Here is a 17,789-nt window from a genome sequence, read left to right on the forward strand (position 1 = left end):
TTGAAAGGTGGTCGGTTGAAAACAGGGATGTTTTAGACAAAATTTAGGTAAGATAATGGAATCCGAAAAATGTGATCAAGTGTAGAGGCTATCATGCTTAATATATTAGAAAATGTTCGAAAAATTCAGGACTGTCGCCAAATGCAAGATACCATAACGTAATGTACAATCTAGTTTCTTTCATCTTGTATTTTTCGACTTGTGTTCTGTGTTCGTCCAACTTTTGTTTAAGTGACTTTTTTAGGCTACATGATCTTTTAATTGGTTATTTTACGATGCTTTTCAACTGCTATGTTCCTGTTTCGCTCTAGCGATGCCAAATGTCTCTTCCCGGAAGTAATAAATATAAGAGGGAAGACTGGCGATACAGTGTTCTTTCTCTTAACGTAACGAAGTTTAATGTCAACCTACACAATTTTTGTTATGCCAAAAACTAAGTATGTGACTGTATTATGCAAATGATACAGATTAAAATGTTATTCTGTACTGCTCATTTAAAACCCGTCCATTATGTTCACATATTGGCGACTATTCTTGAGAGAGGAGTGCTTCTCATATTGGGATTACAGAGAATGGACAGCTAATAATAATAATTGATCTTGCTTTAGATGTAGATACAATCATTATCACCTGTCTACAATTATTTTTCACTCATTGTTTTTAAGAATTTGCGTAGACCATTATGTTGTCCATTAGAGAAAAGATGTTTTACAACTTTGCACTAAATTAAGAGGCTCATTTTGAGTGAATTCCAGGATGGGTTTTAAATTCTGCGAAATGTTCTCATACTATCGAACATGTACAGCATACATTAAACTGTTGTTTATTTTATTTACTCTTATTCTGTCAATCAAGTGGGTTTCATTTTATTACATGTAGAGCAGTTGTTCCCGAAGTGTGGGTAGCGACCCCTTGGGGAGGTCATGTAAAGTGTTGAGGGAGGTGGCGAGATGGTTTACTGAATAAAACAAACAATGTCTTATTAACACGCATTTATTTTGTATTTAGATACATAAAGAAGGTTGAATGTAGAGTAAAAAAAAGTTTCTGTAGTTATAAAGTAAAAAGTAATTAATACAAGACAAATGTACGAATTTTTCAGAAAGTAGCTTCTCAAATCTGGACTAAGTATCCGATACACACAGTGATATCATTTTGAAGGTGAAGAAGATTAATCACATTTGTTTTGATAACAATCAAACATGAGAAACTTAGTTTGTACAAATATGAGGTTACGAAAGTTATAAACAAATTTAAGGGCTTCTTTTGCAAGCTGGAGGCAAACTTTATACAAAATTGATCTCTGCTCTGCAAAAAAAGATCTAATTTTAACATCCCATCATTAAGTACATATTTCATGAATTCCTCCTTCACATTTTTTGTTGGAATTTCAGCAAGTTAAAAGCAACTATCTGAAAACGGATTCAGTGTCCATCTGTGACTGCTGTAATTGTTTTGAGTTTCTTTCGGAAAAGTACCGAAAAAGCTGCTTAAAATCGTATTTTGAATGATTTTCACTGGTTTTGAATAAAATTATAATTGTCTGCGATTTTACGGGGATTTGTATTTTTCTAATGAGGTCAAGAACGATAGAGGGTGAGGATCGCAAACAAAACCAAAGACGTTGTAGTTATATATCTAGAGCTTCGAGCATTAAAGTAAATAGAGAGGGCGTTCAATATTACTCAACCGGATGAACGTGGCACCAAAATAACAGCTCTCTCAGATCAGCCGATCTCGGACAAAACATTACACAGTATGCTGTACGTATATGCAGTTTATTACAATGATTGTGGATATGACAGCAAATCCTAGGATGTATTAAGATAAAAAAAATGTTTCGGTAGATCCTAATTGAACAAGTGTCTTGTTTTATAATAAAACATGAAATAACTTAAAGATAAGCCTCCTATAAATGTCTTCTGAACATATAGGATAATTTTACTGTCGACGTTTTAGTAAGGAAATTGAAGTTATAAGTTACTGAAAATGTATTACTTAAAATTGAAACAAAGGAGTTGACAAAAGAAAGGACACCATTGTTTAAAAAAAAAATTTAATCATGGCAATTTCTTTACGACATTTGACAGTACTTTGCATTTCTTAGTCTGACAAGTACTCTTCATTTGGTGGGAGTGAAAACATAGGTTATGTAACTTTTATTGATCTGAAAACTGTAATAGTGTGAGACAGTTGTGTCTTACAGAAATATTAAATATAATAGCTTTGATTTTGTGATTAACATCTTGACGGGTCTACCGAGCCTTATATTCTAGAAATTATTCGTAACTTCGGCAAGTTTATTTACTAGTAAAAGTGGAATATAGGCCTACCCTGTCTTTATATAATACAGTATTTCGCAGATTAATAAAAAATATAATTATGTAATCCCATAAAAAGGAATAGGTCACAAATTGGCAGCTACTTTTACAAAGAGTAATGGGAAAGAACATGATTTTTCGCTCTTTAGCATAAAATGAATGTTTGAAAAAATATAACGAAACATGTTAACCCATTATGTTTCAGAGTTTTAAAATTCCCTTGGTAATTATACGTAGGTAACAATGAAACTTGTAAATTATAATTAAATCCTCACAATAGACCTTGTAACTAAATATAAAATAATAATAGTTATAATAATAATAATAATAATAATAATAATAATAATAATAGGGTTGGTAATGTTAAAATGAAAGCTTACAAATGAAACATGACACAATAATTATTTATATAAAAACTAGAGGAAAATAATATTTCCACGTTATGTCACATAAATTGGACATTTATACTGGAATAAAAACAATTTACATAACAGTGTAGGCCTAACATTTTATTTATTTCTATACAATGTATTCTGGTTTTGTTTCAAACCTGGATAAAATTGCTCTTGAATCAATTCATGGCCTTATAAATTATCTATGTTTTTTTACCCATAGTGGAAGTGGAAGCTTCAGTCACAAGCTTCGTGCACCTCTTAACTAGCTCAGTGTGACAAGGAAACAAAGAACACTCCAATGGCGAAATTTGTAGATCATTGAGCAGTACTTCGATGCCATTTTCTTGACATAGTTTTGAAAATTGGTGGTGCTGGAATTCAATTTTCGGCTAAACTAGCACTGAGGTAGTTCCCTTTGTACTCAGTTTATACACCTTGCATATTCGAATCTGAGAAAGGTTAGGTTTGGTTAGTTTAGGCGTTTGTTATGCCTTGCATATACGATCAACTGCATATCCACAAAAAAAAAAAAAATCCTTCTAAATGAAACGATTTTCACTTCCAAAATCACGGGAACTACCTCAACGCTAGTTTCACCTAGATAACTTTCAGTTCATCCATAGACGTATAGCTAAGGTGGGGGAGAGGGAGACGAGCGGGTGCAATTATATGCCATTACCATTTCTACAATTTAATAGGACACTGTAGTTACTTTGTTGAAATAACCTCAGACGTATTGAAGATTCGATTGCAAAACTGAAACAGGAACACGAAATGAATAGGGTAATTTGGCAACTTGAAGTAAGCCTAGGCCAATTTGTTTTTCTGTATTTGAATTCTTAAGCATAATGATGCGCATTCGATAAACACACACAGATCTGCTCCTTTTTTAAGATAAATTGCTGGCAGTGAGGAAATCGTACACGCATTGAAGTTTTCCGAAATAAACATCATTAAAATAATACCGTTATCGCGCTTTAATACATTGCAGTGAGGTTATTAATATGCATCAAGTGTAACCACATACGAAATATTATCGTTATTTCTAATTTTCTTGTGCCAAAATCCAAAGCACTCATATTCCACTAGACATACATTGGCCTTTCTATATCCCATATCGCTTCTACCCTAGATCTAGAGATGGCCGATATTTCACAAACCGATATTTTGTCACAGGTATTTTTTTGTCACAGATAAACCTGTGACTGATGACGCGAAATATCTGTGATAAACTATCGCCATCGAAATCTGCTCGGTATTCAGTACTCTGTGACCATTGCAATGTCCGTGACTGGAATTTTCTCCTCTAAGTCGTGGGTTTGCGCATGCGCACGATTCAGTGACAGCAATCGGGCGGTGGTATTTGATTATTTTTTCGTGATATTTTGTTCAGTATTATTTTTTTCAAAGTGATGATGTGATGCAAAGTTATTAGCGGCATTATAATAATATAATCATGAATCTGACATTTTGTTTTCATATTTAGTCTGTATATATGTTTTATAAATATTTTATGTATTCCTCCGAGATCTTCACATTTTCATATTACTGTGAATTTATATTAATGTACAAGTATTTTCCACTCAATTTTTACGCAGTAACAATATTTTTTTTAGTTATACCATTAATTAGAAACAGAATAGTTACAGGAGCCTACGTTATTTTAATAACGTTACCTGTACTTCTCTCATTTATGTATGATCCAGTTTTAATATATAGTTCTAACACGAACAGTGCAGGGTAGTATTAATTAAAATAATTAAACTTAAAATAAAATTATTTGTAGTAAGTTCATTACTGGTATGTTGTTTATGGTTATTAACTCGTAGGAAATCGCACAGTGATTCCTAACATTGGTACTTGTGTGGAGTATTATTTCACCCCAATTAATAGGCCTAATCAATGCTCTAAACTTGATATTTAGTGATTTTTATCTAGATATTGTTAAAATCATCAACTTGCAAGTAATTTTCAACTTTTAAATGGGGTAGTTAGCAAAAATTGTCAATTTTATAATTTCCAAAAAGATCTGACATCTAGCGGACAAATCCATCAAATCGTTCTCATTGCCCTTGCAAACTTTTAAAATAGGCCTACACTTACACATAAATGGGATAATTAATTACATTTGAAAATAAGGGGTATCAAACGTAAATCATGTTAATTCACTCCGTGCCACTGAACGTTATGCTCTTCCGAACTTTCGAAGCATTTCTCACAAGCCGACAACAGTACCTATAGAATTAAAACTGAACGAGACAAAACTGGCTAATATGATGGGCAACTTATTTGGCTAAAGTAACCTTGAGATAGTTTCCTTCGTATTCCCCTTATACATCTTGCATATACGAATCTGTGACAGGTCAGGTTTGGTAGGTTTAAGCTTTTATTATGCCTAGACATATACTATCAACGACTAAACTAGTGTTGAGGTAGTTCCCTTCGTACTCCGCATATACACCTTGCATATACGAATCTGTGACAGGTTAGGTTTGGTTAGTTTAGGCTTTGTTATGCCTTAGATATACGATCAACTGCATCTCCACAAAAAATCAAATTCAACGATTTTCACTTCCGAAATCACCGAAACTACCTCAGCGCTAGTTTAACCCAAGCAAGTGTCTCTCCACAAAAAATTCCTTATAAATGCAACGATTTTCACATCCGAAATCGGCGAAACTACTTCAGCGCTAGTTTATTATTATTATTATTATTATTATTATTATTATTACTAGTATTATTATTATTATTATTATTATTATTATTATTATTATTATTATTGCAAACTACATAAGAAATTTTTTCGGAAAATAACTGTCTATCGTGACATCAGCATTGCCAACCTCAACACGAGCGAGTCGGCTACAAACGTCCCAAAATTCAGCTACAAAGACTGAAATTAAGCTACGCTCAAAACTTGAAGAATTTGCGTATATGTTGTTCAGTGTGCTGTGTTTAACGATGATTTCATTGCCCATTATATTAATTTAATAAAAATAATTCGAAAGAAAAAATAATATAATTAAATATTATTATTATTATTATTATTATTATTATTATTATTATTATTAATATTAATGGGGTTATTAATGTTAATATTTATAATAATCATTATTATTTCTTACAAACAGAATTAGTCAATACATAGTCCTAAGCATCAACACACTTCTATAGGTTTGGTAAAGCGTTGCTCAACTCAGTCTATAAAGTATGCAGCAATATAAAAAAGGGAAAGTATTTATTAATTCACCTAATGAAATCTAGTTGATCCTTCTGATAACACTTGTTAACACAAACAAAAAAAAAATGTCACAGTGTCCACGTTTTATATATATTTGACTACGTGTTCATACATATTTACAGTCAAAATTTTGTATACACTAACTAACACACATTGAAGAAGCCATCAACCTCTTCTTCTTCCTGTTGTTCGTCATTTGGTCCTGCCTTAGGATATAACACTAACTTGTCATTGATCTTAGCATGCGATGATAACAGGAGACCATTCTGTGTGTTCGTAGCAATCTTATTACGTGGATTAATTTCTATGCGGCAGGCTTTTCTTCCTCGTGGATGATTGGCACTCACTGTCAGATGTATCAGAACTCAAGATGAAATCACAACACACTACACTAAACTGCACACAAAAGTTACATTTACTAAGTAGGTCCTGTTTTAGTGGAACTCGACTGACTGGAAATCAGACACATGTAAGACTGTTTTCCTTATTTCCAGTATACTGACGGGAGAAGACGCCATAAAAGGAAATAAATAACAATGAAACATAAGCCTTCCCACTCAAATCTATCTCATTGTCAATTTGTTGCGACATTTTGTGCAAAACATTGTAGGCCTAAACACTGTGTCATCGGAAGACTATTCGTAAAGTGCGATATGTATGAAGATATTTTAGATTTTAGAAGTTTAGACATAGCCCTTATTTTTGAGTAATAAATAGAACAGACGATCAATGTTATAATGTTTACAATGTTTTGCACAAAGTGTCGTAACAAGTGGACAATGGGATAGATATGCGTGGGAAGAGCCAGTTTTTTTAATCTAAGAGGCTTAAATTTCATTGTTATTTGAAGCCGGAGTACGGTTATTTTTTGCCGAGTAGGCAACCCCTAATAAAAACTCTGCCATGTGCAGGGAAGTTCACAAACAGAGGAACTGTCAGGTTACTGGTTTACTTTTGTTGGGTAGGCGACCCCTAATAAACCGCCTGACGGGTGTCTGCAAATTCACGAGTACAAGAAATTGTCAGTTAGGTAATAGGCGCTATTCACATAACAGGATAATAAAACTGAAAATAGGAATGTTACCCTTGCCATAAATGCGGGTCACATTGTTCAGAATTCAGTCTGTGACACAAAGTTTCAACCGGTATATTTTCGTATTTTAATGAGGAAGTGAGGAAATTCTGGTGGGTATTAGTATGAGAAAATAAATTTGTTAAAAGAAAGTGTTTACACATGGTCGCTCGATCGAATCTCAATTCGGCTACATTTTGACATTCGGCTACGACCATTCTGCTACAAGCTACATGACTAAAAATTAAGCTACGTTTAGCCGAATTCGGCCACGGTTGGCAACGCTGCGTGACATGCATATTAAATACTATTCAAAAGTTCAGCTTTGTAGCATTTCTCCCGCGACAATTACAACTTAGCTCGATCACACTTGTAACATGAATCAATGATCTTCGGGTATTGCACTTAGCTGACTACATTATCTACACTTGCTCTCTGTAACAACTTATATGCGTTGGCCTTGAGACGACTGGCTTAAAGTTACCAGTACAACACCACTTTACGTAAATAAAGTTGTAAGACAACATTTAACCAAGTCAATAGGCCTGAGTTCTATTATATGACTAATTCATGCATTTGACGTTTATTTCATACTACAGCTGTGATAATAAGCTAATGCATGGTAGGCCTACTTATATTTCAAACTAAAATATTAGGTACTTACTTACTGGCTTATAAGGAACCCGGAGGTTCATTGCCGCCCTCACATATGCCCGCCATTGGTCCCTATTCTGAGCAAGATTAATCCAGTCTCTATCATCATATCCCTCCTCAATCAAATCCATTTTAATATTATCTTCTCATCTACGTCTTGACCTCCACAAGGGTCTTTTTCCCTCCGGCCTCCCAACTAACACTCTATATGCATTTCTGGATTCGCCCATACGTGCTACATGCCCTGCCCGTCTCAAACGTCTGGATTTAATGTTCCTAATTATGTAATTATTATTATTAGGTACGTGTTTTTATTTTACAGGTGTATATTATGTGATATGGAAGCAGATAAATAATAATTCGTTTCTCGTCCACATCACATAAAACATGTGTTTACAATATAGGCCTAATGTAAGTCTTACACAGACAGTGTTTTGTTAAGAATAAAAAAAGTAAATCCGTGGCGCTACAGCCCATGAAGGACAAAGACCGATCAGCCGGCTGCTGACGTCACGTCCACATGCCGGAACAGAGGTGAACGATCATCCAACCAGAGTGCAGGTATCTTGTGGCAAGCACGATGATCCTCCCCCCACCTGGTTTGCGAAACCGGATTTTCGCTACCTATCATAGCTTCTCAAGTGCATCATGATGCTGGATGGGCACTGGTCCCATACATTGGCCGAAATTTCGTGAGAAAATTTCTTCTCCCATTAGGACTCGAACCAGCACGCATTCCGTAACGTGAGTCCTAGGCAGGATGCCTTAGACCACGATGCCACGGCACAGGACTTTGTTAATAATAGTTAATACTAATAATTTTCTTTTCATCTGAACTATTACTACAATATGCATTTGTGTTTCTGTTCGCTGTATATGTTGTCAAATAACTATACAACATCTTTGTTTACGGTATCAAATTGTTACAGTTTTCTCTCGATTCATGTCCAACTATTGGTAAGTAAGCTTGATTAAGTCCATAACGCAGTCGTTTTAATGTTAATAGGATTTTTTTTTTCATTTATCCATTCAACATTGCATAGTACAGCCGTCTGCTAGGCGGTGCTTCTTCCAAAGCATGGCAGCGGATGCAAGCTTCAATTTATCACTACTCTAAACTTCTGTGTAGCCTCGGCTGTAGGGGCTTGTACAAAACTGGGTGGCGTCTTCAGAAAGTTTGGGAGTCACTGATGCAGAAAAACGTAAAATTAAAGGCTTCAATTTGCTAATCTTAAAATTACTAGGGATAGACATATTCGTAAAATGTTTAAATGATCTTGAAATTATTGTGGGTACACTCGAACTAAGTTAAAATGGTGGGGGAATCTTTTCAAGTAGACGATATGGTTCAAGGAAATTTCTAACCAATTTTTATCTGTAGACTATATGATCTTTAAGTTCATTGCAGAGGAAGCTATGTGTTTTTTTTTGGAGCTTTAGTATAATAGTATTATTCACTATATTGCCTGGCTGAAATTATTGAGCTACACTGGACTAAATTAGTATTAAGATTGTTATCTGCATATGCGGAAAATTGAATTACCAACTGAATATATTTGTTAGCTGTTGTCATTATGAGCTCAGATAACTACCAAATCCAACTAAATAAGAGCAATATGTACCCGGTAATGTTAAAATATGTGGTCACATAGTGAAAGAGTATTAGACATTGCCCGAAAAAGGATGATTATACCAATTTCGTCCAAAGACGTGGAGTTACAACTAGCATGTCTGACAGTGAAACGAGTGGATTACGGTTCAAATCCTGACTGGGATAAGTTACCTGTTTGAAGTTTTTCGCTCAACCCATTAAGAAGAAATCCGAGGAACTTCCGTCTCTGATCCCCGGACTCATTTTGCGAGCATTATCATCTTCAGGTCATTCATAGACTAGATACCTTTGCACTTGATAAAGTGACTTGAAATAAATGAATTAACAATGTGCACTAAATTCTTGACTAGAAATAGAATTAATTTTTCACAGATAATTCCTGCTACAGTACAGCAGTTAAATAGTTAGTCTAAAGGAAAAGAAGTATCCCACGAAAAATCAACCCCAAAATTTTTCTTTCGTTAGCTAAAATTCTACTAGGACCCAATACCATATAAATGCAGTTCCGAGTACACTTTTGTTAATGGATCATTTGATGTTTATGGGTGACACATATTTAGTTATATTAAAAGACTAAACGACGTGAGATTATGTCAATTAATTTACTTTAGAGACAGTTCAAAATTCTATAGTATACACGAGGGGGATCCAGGAAATAACGACCGTTCGCGCATACCCGCCGCGCAGCTGACTCCCCTTCCTTGTTTGAAGGTCAAGTGGCTTCCTTAACATGTGTTCTCATAATGTTGTGAGTACTGGTTGCAACAAGTCGCCATTGTGCATTTTGTGTTACTTCAAAATGAACGACGTGATTGATAATCCCGCCGACTGTGAGGTGAGGAGTGTGATTCGATTTTTGAATGCCCGACATTTGAAACCTGCAGAAATTTACCGGCAATGTATGGTGATACTGTAATGAATGAAAGAAATGTGAGAAAATGGTGCGAAATGTTCAACAATGGGCGAACAAATGTCCACGATGAAACTCGACCCGGACGCCCATCACTCATCACAGAAGACCTGAAGACTAAAGTGAACGACAGAATCTTGCAAGACAAGCGCACATCACTCGACGAATTGCATATTGCCTTTCCTAACATTTCTCGTTCTTTGCTTGGTGAAATTGTGTCGCAACATCTTGGCTACCACAAAATCTGTGCCCGCCCGCACACTGCTGCTTCAACTCGAGAATTGCTGGATCAATGCGGTTGGGAAATCTTTCATCATCCGCCCTATAGTCCAGACTTTGCTCCTAGCGATTTTCACCTTTTCACTAAGCTGAAAGACTTTCTGGGTGGTACGCGTTTTGGAAGTGATGAAGAGTTGAAGAAGACAGTGAACACCTGGCTTAATGAACTGGCGGCAGAGGAGTATAACACGGGAATTCTAAAGCTAGTGAACAGATACGACAAATGTTTAAATGTAGGTGGTGATTATGTAGAGAAGTAAAGGAAGCTTCAGTTATGTAACAGACTTTGTTTTTTCAAATAAATATATTTTTTTTAATTATTACAACAAAACGGTCGTTATTTCCTGGATCCCCCTCGTACCTCTAGTTACCTAGTTGTTGATGCATAATTGTGAAATCCATAGCTATTGTCTAAGAAAAAAGAAAGGAGGGAAGACTAAATGTTACGGGTGCGACAAAATTTTCCATTGACATTGTATATAGATGTAGTTAATTCAGTAACCCTGCTAATTTGTAATCTTTGAAACAATAGGACTTTTTTTTTTTCTGTATCTACAAGATTTTTAGAAAAAGACTAACTTTTTTAAACTAGGATTTGCGTTTGACCAACGATATACAGAATATTTATAACATGTTACGAGTGTGACAAAATAGTTCAAATATGAAATTTCAATTATTATTATCCAAACATCTGAAAATAAAACTAATTTATGATACAAAATGAAACGAATACAGTTACAAAATTTTACTGTTTAATTTTAGTTTGAAAATTAATCATATGTCCATGGCCAGATCTATGAATTCCCAATATAGCCAACATAGCAAACAAAACTACGATTAAAATTATGAATCAATTACCAAAGTTTAACTGTGCTGTTTATGGTAACAAGTAGATTTTTATTTTAAAATACTATATATTCATGGCTCCCGGACTCAGTTCAGTATTTCAACATACAGAAATAAACTCTTTATGAAAAATAATTATTATACATATAAGACCTGTTGACATGACATGATCCTAATGTAAATTGTGTTATTTGCTCTCTATTCTTAGGAAGAGGAGAGTGACTTGGTCACAGTGAATGAAGAGCAAATAGTGGAAGTAACTGCAGAGGAGAACAAAGTTTTCGCCGAAAGGTGAGTGTGGTGAACTAATCTTCTCATTGAGAGTTCATTGTGTTCGGAATTTCCGTTTCTTTTACTGTCTAGAACACGTTTGGGAGGACTGTCTCTAAATACTTCAGCAATAATAAGCCATCATATTCATAATCAACCTTCCAATGTATCACGAAAACTGTCATTATGGCGAATCCTCGGCCTTTTCTACCCAAATACCATCTCGCTATTATCATTCCAATCAACGCCGAATAATAAAAATAAATGAAGCTCGTGTATAATTATTTCTTGTTCCAAGTAATGTTTTGAATTCTTTATGTAAATTTATTAATAATTTATTTCATAAAATATAATGTCGTGATGGAATTAATCAGTAACTTATTGGAATAATAAATAATCCTAATATAGTGCTAGTTCAATTTAATGATAAATTTATTATACTTGTAGATGGATCAAATACTGAAAATAAATTACTTATCATTTTCAATTTATAATTTTTATATTAATTATTTTTTTTTCTGTTAATGATTTAATTGGAATATATGAGAAATAATTTATAGAGTTGAATATTATAAATATAATAGAAAAAAATAAAAATAGTATTAATCATCTTAGTGGTATTATTTGTGGAATAGAAAATTATTCATACAGCATCGTTAAGTAACCAAGTAGAGGAAGCGCAAAGAAAGCTTGCCCATTTGACTGATGCGCAGAGAACGATATTCGGTACTCGTGTCGCCATGCTCGTTACAGGGCTGCTATGAATCACCTAATGCTGATTACAGGGCACATTCAGAAGCGCAGTCTTGAGCTGTTCGTATCGTGGAGTGTATTGTGCAGAGCGGGTAGAAGCCAGCGTGTGCGTTACATATTCTGCGTTTTATCCCTGATATCAGGAGTTTTATATAGTTCAAAGTGTGCTTTTTACATAACAGAGTTCTGTATGACTTTCTGTACATAACAGTGCCCCCCGTTTCGCTCTAAATTAGGAAGTGCTAGTAAAACGTTACACAGTTGAACTAGGGAATTATTTGTAACGTTTATGAATTTATTAAAAACGAAACAGGCTCAGCTCGTAACATAAGGAGTATATACAGATTAAAATAAACCGACCACAGTACCCTAGTTATCGGAACATTTTAATAAAATCGTATAGTATTAGCACAGTCTACTATATACAGTCGCGAAGCTCTATATGTATTAAAAATGCAAACATGGGTAGCTGCCCACCACTAGGATCGCTACTATCGCCTCATCATCGCAGCTCTCTCTCCTAGCAGCTGACAAAATATGTTACACTTTCGTTGTCGTGTTCTTTTGGAAAAATTAACACCTTCCTTCCATTATTGAAATATTAAATGCATAAAGTTAATTTATTATTTTAATGAAGTATATTAAATTCCACCATAAACTCGAAGATACCTGCAAGAAATAAGTTAATATAATTTTTGTTTGTGCAAAACGAACTGAAATTTGCTATAATAGCTTCACTCATTCAAGATTATAGCGATAATTAACTATGAAACCAATAAATATTAATTTGCGTTTCTCTTTACAACAATAATAATTGAAATATGAATTAATGGAGTAACTTACATGTTCCGGTACTTGTAGTGTAGGCTTACGTAGTTAACAAAGTGGGATGAGGTTAAGCCATAATAATCACACCAGAATTGGAAATAAAACGTGATCAATAAATTTTATTGTAACAGACTTTTTCTACATCACTAGTAAAGCAACAAATAAAAATAACAACAAAATTAACAGCTATAATTAAAAACATGTCCTTTGAAAAAAAAAGTAGGCCTAAGCAATAATAATCCCACCAGAATTGAAAATGAAACGTGATCAATAAATTTCATTAAAACAAACTTAATTTTTCTACGTCTTTAGTAAAATAACACATAAAAATAATAACAAAATTAAAAATATATCCTCTGAAAAAAAAAAAAGTAGACCTAACCCTTATTTCTCTGGAAATTTAGCAGACAGAACTTTAACCGGTATCTAATGTCCTTTCGGTTAGACTGAAACATTTCATTGTGAAATTTAAGGATATAATGTATTCTAACAGTCACAAAGAACTTCAAAATTAAGAGTTTTGTTTCTGCACAGCATTCTTGTGGAAACCCAGGAACCTTTCTGAATCTTTCGGAAATCGGAAAAAGGATAACTCTGGCCTCTTTCTCTTACTGTTGCTACAATTTATAGCACTACAAACGTCTACTCCATGTCCCATATTATTATTCCAATTATTATATTTTAGCCATTAACATTTTCATTATAACCAATAACGAACATTTCACAAGCATCAATGTGAAATACGCAACGAGCTAGCACTCGATAGAAATACGACACAGTCCAAAGTCGACCATGTAGTGTGTATTGTTTCTAGTTGCTAACCGCTTGGAGCGCTTTATCACGAGATTTGCAAAAAAGTACCTCAAGCTTCGCAACTGTATATAGTAGACTGTGGTATTAGCACAGTCTAGTATATACAGTCACGAAGCTCAATACGTAATAAATATGCATCATAGATAGTTGCTAAACACTAGGATCGCTAATGTCGCCTCATTACAGACAATGCGAAATAGTACCGGCATAGTCAATATATTGTTCCTAGCACCCTCAAAACTCAAGCTTCGTGACTGTATATACTAGACTGTGGTATTAGTGTTTTATTACAACGTCAAATATTGATTATTACACGATTATATATTTCTTATAACATTTTTGTCATTTCATTCAGTCATTTTGTATCTAAAAAAGTTCGTGCTTCTGTATTTTCAACAATTACATATTTCTTATAACATCTTTGTCATTTCAGCCAGTGATTTTATGTGTAAACAAATTCCTGCATCTTTTTTTCAACAATGTTATGTTATTAGTTACTCAGCAACAAGGTTTAGGTTACATTACACGCGCTCTGATAAATCTCACTCGAAACATCAAGCCAGCAGAGTGAGAACTTCGACAGTTTGCCAATCGAATCGAAGCGAGGTCGAGTGCACCCGAACGTTTCAGAAAGTTCGCGCAGCCTTCCGTGGCAAGCTCTTCTTTCGTCTACTATAAAAAAAAAAAAAAGGAAAATTAATTTGTGTTGTTTTTAACCCTTTTTTTTAATATCCTGTGTTCAAAATAATTGTGTCCAAAATCACCCCAAATGACCGCTGAATTTGAACAGAGAAGTTTCTTAAGGAAAGAAGCCAACTAAGATTTGACAGAGATATTTCCTCACAAGTTTTATTCTGTAGATCACGATCAAAGTATTGAAACAATTTTTGAATTAATATCCTTCTTTACATTATTTCCAACAATATATCTTAAAGGTAATGTACCTCTGGGTGAAAAACGTTTGTTTCGGTTTGAATTTTCACGATTTCATGTTCATTTCCTGTAATTATTTTATAGAATGATTTTATATTTTCCTCAGTATTGCAGCTACCAGCGTGACTGTAACATCAGAATTCGACGGTATGGCACAAGAAGAGAGAGAGACTGTGTGTGAAATTTCCAAGGATTTAGTTTCCTCGGTAATACAAGGGCGGACTCATGAAGATCAGGAGCAATTGGAATTCGAAGCGTCTAAAAACTGTTTCTCGAATTCGATAAAAATGGAAATGCACTTACGAAAGCAGAAAGACAAAAAACCTTTGAAATGCGATTTTTGTGATAAATGTTTCTCGGAGTTAGGAAGACTAAAAAGACATGAACGCCAGCATACAGGAGACAAGCCTTTCAAATGCGCAGTTTGTGGTAAGTCTTTCTCGCAGACGTATAATCTAAAAAGACATGAACTACTGCACACAGGCGAAAAGCCTTTCAAATGTGATATTTGTGGTAGGTGTTTCTCGCAATCTGGTAACCTCAAAAACCATAATCGCCGGCACACAGACGAGAAGCCTTTCAAATGCGATATTTGTGGTAAGCGTTTTTCAATGTCCAGTAACTTAAGGAGGCATATACGTTTTCACGTAGACGAGAAACCTTTCAAATGCGATGATTGTGGAATGCGTTTCTCGCAGTCGAGAAGCCTAAAACGCCATAAAAGCTGGCACACGGGCAAGAAACTTTTCAAATGCGATATTTGTGATATGTCTCTCTTTCAGTCGTGTAACCTAAAAAAGCATGAATGTCGGCACAGAGCCGAGAAATCTTTCAAATGTGATGTTTGTGGGAAGTGTTTCTATCAGTCTGATGACCTAAAAAAACATGAACGTCGGCACACAGGAGAGAAACCTTTCAAATGTGATGTTTGTGGTAAATGTTTCTCCCAGGCGGGTAACCTAAAGAAGCATGGACGCTGCCACACTGGTGAGAAACCTTTGAAATGTGATGTTTGTGGTAAGTGTTTCTCCGAGTCTGGTAATCTAAAAAAGCATGAACTTCGGCACACAGGCAAGAAGCCTTTAAAGTGTGATTTTTGTGGTAAGCGTTTCTCTCAGTCCGGTAACCGAAAAATTCATGAACGCCGCCACAGAGGTGAGAAACCTTTTAAATGTGATGTTTGTGGTAAGTGTTTCTCCGAGTCAGGTAATCTAAAAAAGCATGAACTGCGGCACATAGGCGAGAAGCCTGTCAAATGTGATATTTGTGGTAAGTGTTTCTCCGAGTCGGGTAATCTAAAAAAGCATGAACTCCTGCACACAGGTGAGAAACCTTTCAAATGTGATTTTTGTGGAAAATGTTTCTCTCAGTCCGGTAACCGAAAAATTCATGAACGCCAGCACAGAGGCGAGAAACCTTTTAAATACGATGTTGGTGTGGAGTGATTCTCTGAGTCTAGTGGTCTGAACACAATAAATACTGTTTGTTCCTGGTTGAGTGTTAGAGAAGGCCATATGGTCTTAACTCTGCCAGCTTAAATAAATCATTATTATTATTTTTATTATTATTATTAATTTTTCTATTTTACGACTTGTAAATTTATTAACATACTTGTTAAATATTAAAATTAATGATAAAAATTAATATGTGTTTTATTTGTTGCACTTGAGTTTATATTGTACTTGTGAGTCATTATTTATTATTAAAACACGTATCTGATGCTTTACTATGAGAGTAAAGAAAGATTCCACTATGTAACTTTGATATCTTGAAAGAAATTTGTATCTGATGATGCCGTAAAAGGCGAAAACATTTGTACATTATTTTAATATTTACTATGTGTAATAAAGATTTTAATATTTTACTATGTATAGTAAATGTTAATAAATTGACGTCATAAGATTGAAAAATTAAATCATTTATTGTATTTTATAACTGACTTCTCTGAGAGTCAAACATAAATTGTAAAATAGTCTGAATAGTTATGAACTCTTGCACTAAGGCGAAAAATCTTCTCATTGTGACAAAAGTGTTTCGTTTGTAGGTATAGCTTAAATATTCATGAACTTAATCATTTTACTAACAACCTTTCTAATGCGATTTTTGTGTTTTCCTCGTCATATATTTCGTAGCAAGGAGGCCGTAACATATCTTCTTCATCCGTCGTGTCTACCTCAGAGAATTTCTGTACAAACAAATACTTTCAGTATTATGCTTCGAATATCTGAACAGATTAACACGTGAATTAAATTCTTAAATATTTTGTGTTATAAATTTTTAAGTTGGTTAACCTGAGTTTATTTTACTTGGCTTGTACTCATGAGAGAACTCCATTCGCCAATCATGCACAAATAACATCAGAATGCGAATTTATTTATCGTTATTTACATACTTGTTGATATGTATTAGTATGTATTATTATGCAACTTGAAATAATTCCAAACCTTTTCTACTTAAAATTGTTCAGATGTATTTGGTATCAATATTCTCATTCTCGTCTTCATAGAAGTTTAAAACCGATCACTAACCGCAATTTTTGTGTTAAAATATTGAAGAATTGCAGGGGAAATGTTTTGTATTTCCTAATTTTGAATCATCTAAAGCAGTGAGGGAAGTGAGAAGGTATGCGCCAGTATGGAATACCGTCATGGTTTCTATGACCAGAAAACATACTGTTAGTGAAAAATGACATACCGACAGTGAAAAAATGTGATCCGTAAAAATTTGTTTATACATTTCTTCACAGAAAAGGTACTATCTGTTTGCTTGGTAGATCTAAACTATAGCCTTCTGGAACTGTATTCAGCGTGTATTTAGACACGTTTATTTGATGTCAATCCCTGAAGTGCTTACAATGATAGC

The 17,789-nt window shown here is 34.3% G+C and overlaps 1 protein-coding gene across 2 annotated transcripts in view; it reads left to right on the plus strand.

Moving 5' to 3' along the window:
- The window catches only part of LOC138693264 (zinc finger protein 492-like), a 71,473-nt gene extending 54,741 nt beyond the window's left edge, over positions 1–16,732 (plus strand). For both annotated transcript variants that reach the window (XM_069817107.1, XM_069817105.1), the window contains 2 exons: positions 11,539–11,621; positions 15,034–16,732. In XM_069817107.1, the coding sequence (XP_069673208.1) occupies positions 11,539–11,621; positions 15,034–16,372 (1,422 nt within the window). In that variant the 3' untranslated portion in view covers positions 16,373–16,732. The remainder of the gene's footprint in view (positions 1–11,538; positions 11,622–15,033) is intronic.
- The last annotated feature ends 1,057 nt before the right edge of the window (positions 16,733–17,789 follow it).

This window comes from Periplaneta americana, chromosome 17 (genome assembly GCF_040183065.1).
Source record: "Periplaneta americana isolate PAMFEO1 chromosome 17, P.americana_PAMFEO1_priV1, whole genome shotgun sequence".
NCBI lineage: Eukaryota > Metazoa > Arthropoda > Insecta > Blattodea > Blattidae > Periplaneta > Periplaneta americana.